At 40.6% G+C, this 13,159-nt stretch overlaps 1 protein-coding gene across 3 annotated transcripts in view; it reads right to left on the bottom strand.

The window, feature by feature from the left end:
• The window catches only part of GK (glycerol kinase), a 38,759-nt gene extending 26,812 nt beyond the window's left edge, over positions 1–11,947 (bottom strand). For all 3 annotated transcript variants that reach the window (XM_082043509.1, XM_082043510.1, XM_082043511.1), the window contains exons 1-5: positions 11,765–11,947; positions 3,903–3,976; positions 3,149–3,255; positions 2,498–2,575; positions 583–662 (exon numbers count right to left, since the gene is read on the bottom strand). In XM_082043509.1, coding sequence (XP_081899635.1) covers positions 583–662; positions 2,498–2,575; positions 3,149–3,255; positions 3,903–3,976; positions 11,765–11,842 — 417 coding nt within the window. In that variant the 5' untranslated portion in view covers positions 11,843–11,947. The remainder of the gene's footprint in view (positions 1–582; positions 663–2,497; positions 2,576–3,148; positions 3,256–3,902; positions 3,977–11,764) is intronic.
• Between the last annotated feature and the right edge of the window lie 1,212 nt (positions 11,948–13,159).

Here is a 13,159-nt window from a genome sequence, read left to right as displayed (position 1 = left end):
CATACAAAATACACAATATTTATACAATCAACCAAGGAAAACATAAATCAAAGAATTATGACACCTTTTTGCAAGCATTTTCTTCCAATTTGTTGTATGTATATATGCAAACATATATAAAAAAAGAACTAATTTGCTCTTCATAAAATATCTTCCCAGTTCTCAGGTTGGTTGCAATTAATTTCAATATTAAGGCATAAAATAAGAAAGGATAATAAATTTCACATCAATAAATTATTTTCCAAGTTTTTTTTTCTACTTTCTAATTTTTGTGTGTGATGCTTACTTATCATTCGACAGGTAGCACATGACTAAGTCTTACTACCCATTACTCATTTAACTTCTCTAGTGAGATAGGTAAGGAATGTTAACCACTTATTTTGAGGAAAATAAACATTTTCCAGTCTCAGATCTGTAGTATAGTATTATGCACATTTTTTATTATTTGACAAGCTAAGAGGGACTAGAAGCTAGAACTGACTGACTTGGTTCTGGGGAATTCTAAGCACACACCTCCAAAACATTATATACTGTAGCGATAAGAGTTCAGCTACTATTTAAAAGTTCTGGAATATCTCTTACCTTAAAATATGCTTTGTTTTTTCCTGGAATTCTTTTAAGAAGCCGTTCAACTGTTGACTGGGTTCTCAGGTCAAGCCATACTAAAAGCACAAGTAAAATTAACTGATCACCTGATTTAATACACAAAAAGTGATATGTAGAAGCTGCTTCTACAAAACTAGAGTTCTTTCCAGTAAACCCATGCCTTTATTTTTAGCTTTTCATGTAGTTGAAAGAATATTGTATTACCATTGTATTTTTAATGTAGTGTTGCAAAAATTAAAAATGTTTAGATAAACTCATTTGATTTAGAAGAACAAATGATTTGAGAAATCAAACAGAATTTTCCACATAATAGGATATCTACTTTTCTCTACCAGAGCATATGCAAATGATTAATACTACCTTGTTTACAGCAGATGACTGTCATTAAACTAGGAAGCTAAAACAAATAGCAGGTTGATTATTTACTATTTCTATGAAAACTTTGGACTAAAGTGCTATGTCAGAGTTATGAAGGTACAGCTGGACTTGAGATAAAGCTGTAAACAACATCTATTTGAATACAGAGAAGTCCTGGGTTTTCAGTGATACTATGTTAAACTAAATCTGCTACTTGACATGGCCTAAAAGAGCAAATCTAAACAATTATCATTTCTCAGCTGATATAATCTGAAAAGCCAAGGTAAGTTAAAAATAAAAGCCCAAATCAATAAGTAGTCATTAAACATATTTAACACATTTTTCCTTTAAAGTTAAATCAAGAGCATCCAGAAAATTCAGTAAGCTACTTCATTTAAAAGGAAGCGATTGTCATTCAGAGGAACCTTGACAGGCTTGAGAGGTGGGCCTGTGAGAACCACATGAAGTTTAACAAGGCCAAGGGCAGGTCCTGCACATGGGGAAGCACAATCCCAAGCACAAATACAGGCTGGGCAGAGAATGGATGGAGAGCAGCCCTGAGGAGAAGGACTTGGGGATGTTGATGTGAAGCTCAATATGAGCCAGCAATGTGCACTTGCAGCCCAGAAAGCCAACTGTACCCTGGGCTGCATCAAAAGAAGCGTGCCCAGCAGGTCGAGGGAGATGATTCTCCCCCTCTACTCCATTCTTGTGAGACCCCACCTGAAGTACTGTGTCCAGCTCCAGGGTCCTCAGTACAGGAAAGACATGGACAGGTTGGAGAGGGTCCAGAGGAGGTCACAAAAATTATCAGAGGGATGGAACACCTCTCCTGTGAGGTCAGCCTGAGAAAGTTGGGGCTGTTCAGCATGGAGAACAGTAGGCTCTGAGAACACCTTATAGTGGCCTCCCAGTACCTAAAAGGGCTTATAAGAAAGCTGGAGAGGGACTTTTTACAAGGGCATGTAGTAGCAGGGCAAGGGGTAATGGCTTTGAACTGAAAGAGGGTAGATTTGTATTAGATATAAGGAAGAAATTCTTTACTGTGAGAATGGTGAGGCACTGGAACAGGCTGCCCAGAGGAACTGTGGATGCCCCTTCCCTGAAAGTGTTCAAGGTTAGGTTGGATGGGATTTTGAGCAACCTGGTCTAGCAGAAGGCATCCCTGCTCATGGCAGGGGGGTGGGAGCTAGATGGGTCTTTAAGGTCCCTTCCAACCCAAAGCATTCTATGATTCTACAAGTCAGAGCTTTGTTACATGCCAGGGATGTACAAAACCCCTCAGGAACATTGGTTTTTTTTTTTTTTTTGTTAAAAGCCCATAAAGCAATTTATTAAGTAAAAATTTTAATGGAATAGGCTTTTTAAAAATTGCTGTGATGTACACAGACATACAACTTAGGACACAGATACCAGAAAATCAAACAAGTTAGTAGTCTAGGCCACAATGAGATCTGCACAGGATACTAGGAAAGCACTTTTCTACAACACTCTCATTTTATGATATTACATACTCAGAAAATATAGTAGTTACCAATAGCATTAGAAAGAGGTTCTCCAGTTGTCTTGTCCCAAACCACTGTTGTTTCTCTCTGATTGCTGACTCCAATGGCTTAAGGACAAAATAGAAAGAAGTATCCTTTTCAGAAGGTTTATTTTACCCAAAATGGGGGTGAAGGAGAGTAGGGAAAGGTAGAGTGGAAAACAGGTAAGGAGAAGAGGAAAGTAAATGGGAAATAAAAAGTTTCCAACTTTTCCATGTTATGATCTAGAAATGGTACTTCTAAAAACTCGTCATTCAACTTTTGCTGTTTAATCTATGCACTCTAAATATTTTTTTTTTTTTTTTTCACAAGTGGAGCCAGCAACAACACTGACAGGGAAGCTATCTGTTCCTGTTAAGTCCTAATTTAAATTTCAGAATTTTTTAATTTGTCACTCGCCTCTGTAATTTTGCAAGATTAGGTTAAGTCTACTTTGTAGATTTTGCATTGCTAATATACACGACAGACTTATTTTCTCATTATTCCTCCCAAACAAACTGCTCTCAATTCCAGTTTAACATCTTCTTTGAGGCCAGCACATGCTGTCACCGTTCTTTTTATTGACTTAAAAACTAGGGAATCTGTCTTGTTCAACGATTAGTATGTTAAAGCCCTTGGTTACCCCTAGGAACGAGGAATACCTTTTATGTTAGTGATGTCTATGTTCAGTTGTTGCAGTTTCTCACAGGTCCTTTCAACACATTCATGGACAGACTTTAATATTTCCTTTGGATCTTGTTCTACCCATCTTTAATAAAAAGTAAACACAAGTTAATAAAAAGACAAAAAATTACATTTAGGGGAAAAAAAGAAATTCTAGTCTGAAAAAACAGCTGAGCATTTTGTCACAATCATGACTACAAACTATGTTTTACATATACAGAAAAAGTGTAATGAATTTCAAACCTTTTTTAAACAGTAAGCTGTATTTTCACAAGAAAACTATGTGCAGAAAACAAAGACATTTGTTTTGGTTTATTCTATACAGAGGGCTTTGGCAGCAAAATAGTAGGTCAGTTAAGAAGAAACAAACAAAAAAACAATGCTTAAGAGAACAAACCAAGCAATTTCTATGGACTAAACTGAAGACTATGATTAAATTGTAATAATGACTAGTTTTACCACTTTAAAGCAAACTTAAAGTCTTGTTTAAACTTTAGATATGTTAATGAGTAGTCAAACACAAAATATTTTTAGTTTACGTAACTCAGAGCACACACCAGACACCCATGTGTCTTTTTTAATGCAATTTTCCCTACTACACAATATTTTATAGCAGATACTATGTTCTTAATAATTATTAATCAACTTCAGTTGTGATCATTCACAGATAAAAAAAAAAACATAAGCTCTACAAAATTGTACACAAACAAAAAAACCAGAGATAATTCATACCCTTCTTTGGGGAATTTCTGCTCTATCTCAACTTGATGGTGACTCAAGAGCTCTGCTGTTTTTGCATTAAAAACCTGAAAATAAATTACACAACAGAATTTTCTAGAAACACAGAAGTTTAAACAACAATTAACTAACATTTATTCTTCTGAACAAATACAGTGCAGTGATAATCGATAGTCAGAATCTGTCATCAACCCAAATATCCATATAACCCGGGTTCATATATATGGATTTTTGTCATGAAGGTGAGCAAAGAATATTTTGGTGAGCTTTGCTGTCAATTAAAACTGCTTTTTTTTTTTTTTTTCCTTGATGGATTGGGAAATAACTACATTTTTTCTTATGGAGGTTGTGGAATTAAATTAATGATGCATTTTAGAACATACGTCTCAGTAAAATACTCACTGCTACTCATAGTAACATCTATTTAGTTCCTGCTCTGCTACTCTAATGCCAGAGCTATGCCTTTTCTTGGGTTAGCTCAGTTAGCTCACTTTTAGGAAGAGTGATTTTAAGAGAGACAATCACACATCATCTAGAAATCACAGAAGGGACCGAACTATGAAGAAGGAAAAAGCACCTAGGCAGAAACAAACTACAAATACAGAGCTCGCGAGCAATCTGACAAAAAAAGTATCACAATACTTTTAAAAAAGAGAAGAAAATGCAGAAAAGTGACTTGGATTTGGATATACTACAATAAAAAACAGCAGAGTAGAGAAGTCTGAGGACTTTACTAATGGTTGTTCTTAAGGAATCACAAGTTAGAGGCTCCGGCTTGCAGTAGAAGCTCTGCTAGAATACACAGTGATCTTCCTTTGCTTGTTTCCAAAAGTAATCTACTGTGGCAAAGGTATGACAACACCCAGTAAAACATCCAACTTAATTGTACAATGAGTAAGTTAGCATAACTGACTGGGCAATGATGACATTCCTGTGAAAACATCTTTCTCACAAGTATCATGCAGAATCTTCTGCTTGAAGAATGTTCAGGGACCTAGAAATTAAAATCTAGCAGCAGAGAGATGAACTGCAGAACATGCCAGTAGGACACCATCCTATCTTTCTATGGCAAGCAGAGGAGTGTCAGACTGAGAAATCACTCTCATGCCAAGGGCACAAAATTCAGTTATACCCATCCACAATACAACTGAATCTTTTCTAGACTTCCATGGTAATGCTCTCTTCTCATTCCACACATTTTAGGAATTTCTCTTAAAAGCTTTTAATCCATAAACTCTTGATTTCATTTAGATAGTACAGTTTACTCTGAAACTATTAGAACAAATCTGACGAAGAGCAGATGAAGTTCTGATTCTCTGGTTTCTTTGAAACCTTAAAGTGTATCTTTAGAGTGAAACTTTGAAGTTTAGAAACATTCTAGTTATATATTAGAATCATAGAATAATTCAGGCTGAAAAGGACCTTGAGAAATCTTTAGTACAATCTCCTGCTCAAGGCAGGGTCAGCTATGAGATCAGACCAGGTTGTTCAAGGATTTTTTCTAGACAGGTCTTGAAAACCTTCAAGGATGGAAACAGCACAACCTCTCTGGAAAACATGAAAAGCTAATTTTTCACCTCCTCTCCCCACAAAAGAAGTCTTTAGAAGGTATATGTTCATCCTTCCCTGTTATTAGTTGCAAAGATCACACAGAAAATGCATCACTGTATTCTTTTTACCATATTTACTTATCAGTGTGTGTTTCATCTACCAGCTCAGGCTTGACATGATGCTATCTTAATAAAAGGGTAAGCTTTGTCAGTACTGCATGCTTGGAAGGAACTAATATGATAGGATAAGGGTCTTAAAGCACTATGCAACATAGTAGCAGAGATTAAGTTTTGCATGTATGCAGCAAGATTTTTTGTACTTGAAATTGCCTTTCTGTCAAAAGCATAGTAACATTTACGAAGTTTTTATAAGACGGAAATATAGAAGACATTTTATTCAACATGTATGTATCTGACCTACTAACAATATTAAATATCACTCAATAATCATTCACCATTACTCATTCAGTATTCCTTGAAACAGAAGGATTCCTACTGTTTTCAGGAAGTAAATATAGATTTAATTAGACAAGGTCATTCATTGAACCTGGCATGTGTGACCTGCAGATAACAAAAGGATGAAGCTCTAGCACAGCAAGGCTTTTTGCCTCCTTCTAAGAAACCTGTTCTAACAGCAATAAATTCTCAAGAAGCAATAACACTACAAATGCATAGACTTTTCATGCCCATAGAGAAGAACCATGCAAACATGCTCTCCTAATCTATCACAAGAAAAACTGCAAGCTTCTGACACCCTCAACAAAAGCAGCAGACACTCCCTGTACCTCAGGGCAAAGGATTAAAAAAGTTTCACTGAGGACAATACCATGTTATATAGTGCTAAACAGAAGTCTGATACACAAAAGGATGCCAAACATAAATGACTCATTACATTTACACTCAGAAGATGACAAAGTAGGGAATAAACAGAACAAATGGGACCACCTCTCATTCCCTGTGCCTTCCTCCCCACTCCAAAAAAAACAACTGTTGCCAAAAAAAAAATCCCCAAACCATCCTTGCTTCTTTCTGACAGTGATGACAGAAATAGATGACAATAAGTAATTCAGATAAGGTCAATATATTCCTGTTGAAACAGGTATGAAGTGTATTTTTGTCACTGCTCTCCTTCCTTTCATATTCATTAAGAACTGATTCCAGTTTATGATACTGATCTCTCACTTTTGGGGGGATCTCTCACTTTTTGGGGAGAAAGTCAAAGTCAGTTTTGCCCTAATTGTAGCAGCAGTAATCACAAAAGAATTGTCTAGTCTATTAGGACATGCAGAGCTCTCATGAACAGAGATAATTTGATGAAAGCCACCAGGTATGTATCGAATTCTCTGATGAGAAATTAAAGAAAAGGAATAAGTAGCACCTTCCTTCCACTCCCAACAAATTATCATACAAAGAACAAGAGCTTGAGCCTTGAATCTCAGAGTGAAGGAGAATGAAGACCTACGTAGCTATACTGCATGTAAGCAAGCAGACAAGCACAAGAGCTGATCACTTAATTCAAGCTCTTTATAGGGTCTCTAATAGAATACACGACATCATACGAAGCAGTGCAAACAATTAATAGTCATAGAATCATAGTATACCAGGTTGGAAGGGACCTCAAGGATCATCTGGTCCAACCTTTGTTGGACAAAGCTGGACCAGCTGGACCAGCACCCTGTGCAGCTGAATCTTAAAAGTTGCGTGGTATTACACTGAGATTCAGATCAATCAGCTCTAATAGTTTTCAAAGAATGAAAAGAAATATGAGACAGCTAGACCCATGAGGCTCATGGAAGCGCACAGCTGAAAGGACAATAGTGAAAACAGATTTTAGAAGTAACTTTTCATGACTTTCAAGCTTTGCCATGTAACTCTGCCTACAGAAACACTACTTCTGTTAGCCTATGCTGTATCTTCACAACTTTCTGTTAAGCTGGAACAGCTATGGCTTTGCAGGCAAACAAGCTCAGAGCTGGAGTTCTGAACTTGCATTGAAATCAGCCCAACTAGGGGAAGGATGACAAACAATAATTCCACCTTTAGCATTTAACTAGGATTAGCAGCAGGTAGTCAGAATGTATGAATAAGCATGGTTTAACAAACCTCTTAGAAATTATCTTGCTTGGAAGGCTCCTGATGAACAGATCTTGCTCCTCTCTCAAGGAGGTGCTTATGATTATGGGAATACAAAGCAAAATACAATGTATTTTAAATTATAAAAGCTAAGAGTTAGGGAAAAATTGAAGTATTTGCAATATTTTTAACCCTTCATGTTAGCTATACTATTGAGTTTTGCTTTTTCCCAGAAGGTCGTGTTACTTCAGTAGAAGGGTGAAATGGATTTCACTCTGAAGGGTAAGCTCAATGGATTCTAAGTTTTTCCTTATCTAAAACCAGTTTCTGTTTACTGAAAAAAATGCTTACAGTGTTATAAAGCTTTATTTAAATGTTTCTTCTGGAAATGAAGTAACAGAAGAAAGAAATATTCCACTGAAGTCGAAAAAAAATTGTCTGTGGCTAACTGACAAACCTAGAACTTGAAGTACTGTATACATACTTCACCGTTTGTGGACTTCACTGAGTATTTAGAGTCTTGCTGTTCCTGGATAAAATGCCAGAAAGACTTCACGCAGCAAATACCCTTCAAGAGATCAGGCAGTTGTTCAGATGGCCATTAGCACCTGATCTTAAGACTTTTAGCAAAAGAGTGGATATTTATTACAGGGGACTTTTATTACATCATACTTGAATAAAATCAAATGGAAAATGAGAGATGCAAGTATTTGACAGAAATATTTGGCAAAACATCTTGATCAAAATTTAGTCATCTGGGTACATTTGTTTAACTTACTCAATTTATTTTCCTACTTGATATCTTGAGGAAAATGAGCCTTAAGCAATTGCACTAGTACTCAAAGCACTGCACTCTCCCTGGTAAATCTGTTACCCAAGTTCAACCCAACCTAACAGAGAAGTTGACATCTCAAAAATAATTACAGCTAATTTTGCAAAAGCAAGTAGCTTAGCAAAACAAACAAACAAACAAACAAACAAACAAACAAACAAAACCAGCAAAATCCAAGTTAGGGTCCCCAGAGGGTAGAACTACAGCATAACCTAAAACTGTACTGTGAGAGGCAAGGATAAAGGAGTGACGGTAACAGAAATGCACCCAAGTTCCGGTGTTTCTTGATCATCTATGCTCATACAGCCTCATTCATGTAAGCAGGAGAATCTCTCAAAATTTGTGTCCATACACAGAATAATTAATTCTGGAAGGAATCTCTTGAGGTTGTCTACCACTGCTCAGGTAAGCTTAAATGTAAAGTCAGACCAGGTTGTTCAGGGCCTTTTTCAGGTGTTGAGTGTCTGCAAGGATAAAAATTCAAGAGACTTTCTGGGCCTCTGACTCAGAGCCCCTCATAGTGAGACATGTCTTCCTGACATCTATTTAGAACTTCACTTGCTGCAACTCATGTTCATGTCCTGTTGTCTTTTTCTACACATGTCTGAGAAAAGGCTGATTCTGTGTTCTCTACAGACAGTGGTTAAATAGCTGAAGACAGCCCCTTAGACTTCCATGTGACCAAACAAACCCTGATTTCCCAACCTCTCCTTGCATGCCTTGTGCTGCAGACTCTCTCTTCCTCTGGAGGGACCAAGACCAGACAGTGTTCTTGATACTGCCTCCTAAGTGCCACACAGATGGCAACAATTACTTCCTTTGATCTGCAGTCTGCGCTTTTCTTAATGTGGTTAATCTTCACCGCAACAAGGACACACTGCCCACTTATATTCAGCTTGCTGTCCAGGAGGAATGCAGGTCCTTTTTCACCAAGCTGCTTATTAGCCTTCTGTCCCAAGTGCTAAACTTCTACGAATTTCATGAAGCTTCTGCCAGGCCCCTTCTCCAACTGGAATTCCAATGAACTGCGCTCCCTGGTCAGTCATCATCTGCATGCTTGAGAGGGTACTCCAACACATTCCCAAGGCTGTTGATGAAAATACTATGTATGGGGTATCAGCCCTCACTACTGACCGCTGTGGAACACCACATGTAAATTGGCCACCTGTAATTGTAAATTTAGACTCTGAACTGTTGACACTACTCTTTGGCCCCAAAGACCAGCCAGGTTTTCACGCAGACACCTTTAACCTGGTAAAAATCATATGCCTTCCATCTTAAAAATCTAGGTAACAGTTGCACTGTACTACTGAAGGCATGTGCAAAGTAACCAACAATTAGATTTTGACTGTTGACTTGGTGAAAATTGTTGGAAAGAGAAAAAAAAATTTAGAAATCAGTGAGAAAGGTATGCAAAATAACACAATAAAAGACCAAGAGGTAATAAGAGAGTCAAGGAAACTAAAAGAACACATTATATTTTGGCTTAAAATATTTCAAAGCAAAGTCTCTCTTCTAACTGTGGCAATCTCTTTGCAGCATAAATTCTCCAGATACATGTGTTATTATTTGAATGACTGATGCAACTTGCAGCAGAAGCCTGCACACTTTGCCCTCTTCTTCCCACCTACCCCATGGTCTGATTTAATTCAGTGATAATGTATCTTTTTTGCTTAAATCCATATAACTTTATTAACATAACAGTTTGGTCACACTGACAAATTTAAGAAAATGCTGTATTTTGAAATGAATTGAGAGAAACTGAGATGGATACAAGAAGAATTGAAGAGCAATAGACACAATATACTCTAAAAAAAAAAGGAAAGAACTACGGCCTCTTATTTATTAGTGTGAGCATCTGAATCCTCTGACAGATGAAATATACCTCATGTAGACAGAAAAAAACCCCTACTGTATAGAAGCCATTGGTGAATGCATCTAGTGTAAGAAACTCCTTGCTAGAGGAACTTGTAAAAATACTTGTAAAAAGAGCTTGAGTATAAACTTAAAGCTTGCAGTGTCTCTTTTAGTTCTACTAGTGTTATCCTTTTTGGCTACAAAAAAACTTAACTTGGTGTACACATATAGCAGATAGAGTTTATCTTCAGGTGTTACAGTGAACTTTTCCAAATTGTTTTACAAAAAGGACTCCTGACTGGCATTCAAGAGAGCCCGCTGGTGTCATTTGTCAGTTTGGAGTCTCTCCACCCCCAGATCTGTGTTTTGTCATTTGACAATCCCATGAAGGTCATGACACTAAGCAATAACGGTAACACAGGTCAAGAAGATATTCTGCTTCATGAAAGAACATTCAATAGAGGGGAAGCATTAAAAATAAAATAAAATTAAATTTAAAAAAAGGACATGCATCTTCCCAGTTCAAAGTTGTGCACATTTTGTATCTAGCTATTATCTCTATTCAGCTTCCATAGTGGGAATTATCACTGGGATCTAAGTCAAACTACCATGACTTACTGACTAGGTGATAGGACATTTGTAGAGATTTGCAAGCAGGAAGTTTATACAGTAAGTTTCATATACAATAACAACATTAGTTATTGTCTATTGCATAATCTGGAAATAACTAGAGCCTGAAACTAAAGGACTTGTATATATGATTACTATATTAATCATCCCATCCTTAAACTGTCTTTCTCCAGCACTTAAACAGCCCCATCTTTCATAAGGTGTACAAGTTCAGCTGCCTGAATACACACAGTGCATGGGGTGCACTGACACTAAGGTTGTAGCCTCCAGAACCACAGCAGTCAGTTCAACAGGCCCACGTAGATTTCAGAGTAGAACAAAGCAGAGTCATTGCGTTGTTTGCACGCTAGCTAATCACAGCCACTGAACTCTCACGGATCTGTTTCTCCAGTGTCTGAGCACCTTGTCAATTTAATTTCGTTCAGGTGGAGACGCCTGACAGATTTAAAACACAGCAGGATTTTGCAGCCCCCTCAAGCAGCAGCCAGAAACGCTGGCCTCCGGCTTGCTCTGGGGCCGGGCGGGCACTGCTGGCACAGCGGCCCGGCCCGCTCCCCTCTGTTCTGTCAGACGAGCAGCGCTGCTCCCCCCCTATCGCGGCGGGAAGATGACAGGGGTCTGATCACCGGGCGACACCCCCGGCCTGCGGTTCCGCCACACCCGTGTCCACTGGCGCCCGCTTCTCGCGGCGCGGCAGACCCGCCCGCCGGGGGGCAGAGGGATGCCGGCTCGGGGCAAGAGACGGGAGCCGGGGCGGAGGCAGCAAGGCCCTGCGCGGCCCGCTCCCCCTGCCCTTCCCCAAGGACACAGCAGAAGCCGGAGGGACCCCGCGAGGATGCGGGAGAGGAAAGGAGCCGCCGGTCCCCCGCACTCCTCAGCGCCCGGAGCGGCCACGAGCCCCACGATGTGCTCACCAGGAAGCGAGTGGAGCTGGTGCCCTGATCGATGGAGCCCACCAGTGGCCCCAGCACCATCCGGTCCGACGCGGCCATGAGCCCCGCTCAGCCGCCCGTTGGGTCTCCTCAGCGATCCCTCAGCGAGCGGTTAACGGCCGCGCCAACGCTGCCCCGGCAGCTCGCGGCCAGCGGCGCGTGGCTGCCGAGGTGAAGCCGGCGGAGGGGCGGGGCGGGGGGCGGGCGGGGCCGGGGGGCGCTGCCGCACGCGTAGTGAGCCCGCAGCCAACCAGAGCTCGGGGCGCGGCGGGGGCGGAGGGGCGGGGGCGGGGCCGGGAAGCGCAGGAAGTGGGACAGCGGCCAGGGGGGAGAAGGGAGGGTGTGGGGGGAGCGGTGAGGGGTCACGCGACGGTCACTCCCCCTGCCCCGCCCGCCCGAGCGCGGTTGGCGCGAGCGGAGCCGTTGGCGCGAGCGGAGCCGTTGGCCTGAGGGGAGGCGCGGGAAACCTGAGGGGTTTCCTGACAGGAGTCGCTTGGCGAGGGGCTTCGGAGGGCGGTGAGAGGTTCCCGGCAGAGCCTGCTGAACGACGTCCCGGGGCCCAAGCCTGGGGTCGTTTGTGCCGTGCGGCGGTGTTCCCCGGGGCGAAGCCTGTTTCGCTTGTAATTGGGGAAAAGGGGGGGAAAAAAAAAACCCTCGCGGGCCCGGCCGGCGGCTCTGCCATCTCTGAGGCGAGATCCAGCCGCTGAGGATGGGTGCTTGGGTGGTGCCAAGCCAGGATGTCCGCTGGAAATTTTCTGTTCAGAGCGAATATTGCCAGGGATGCAATTCAAAACTGAGTCACCATTGCCATGGTGATGGCTGAAAAACGTTACCAGGCCCAAAGGGTCTTGTTTCATCTTTCAAAGCTTTACCCTATGTCAAGCAAAAAATATTAACTTTTAAAAATGAGATCTTGATCCTCCTTCCTCACTATGTGTTGGTAACTGGTGCTTCAAGAAAACTGCTGGTGTTGCAACACCCATGATAGAATTGCAAAAGCTAATAATGCTGACTAAAGCACATGAGAAGTCAGCCCCCAGAGAAACCATTACATAGGTTTGTCTTTGCTGAAACTCTCCATGAGTGGTAGTTGTCCAAACTCATGGTGTTTTGATGGCATTGCTGCCTGATCAGCAAAATCTGATTGCTGCCGCTTAGTAATGTTTTGCGTGACATCTTACCCAGCGGTTCTGACATACCCTTTTTTTGTCTGTTAGTACTTGAGCTAGCATCTAGGAGCGTTGGTTTGGGATGTGAACAATGCTATCTGCTAATGTGTAATAGATAGCAAGGGGTTTAGCTGCAGCCCGTAATTACAAAATCTGAAATGAGACAAATGCATCTTAGTAGTAAGATCGGTATTTTCAAGAGTAAGAA

Source organism: Streptopelia decaocto (assembly GCF_964273445.1).
Source record: "Streptopelia decaocto genome assembly, chromosome: 1".
Lineage (NCBI taxonomy): Eukaryota > Metazoa > Chordata > Aves > Columbiformes > Columbidae > Streptopelia > Streptopelia decaocto.
Note: the sequence above shows the minus strand (reverse complement) of the source record. Positions and strands in the feature narration are given on the sequence as shown.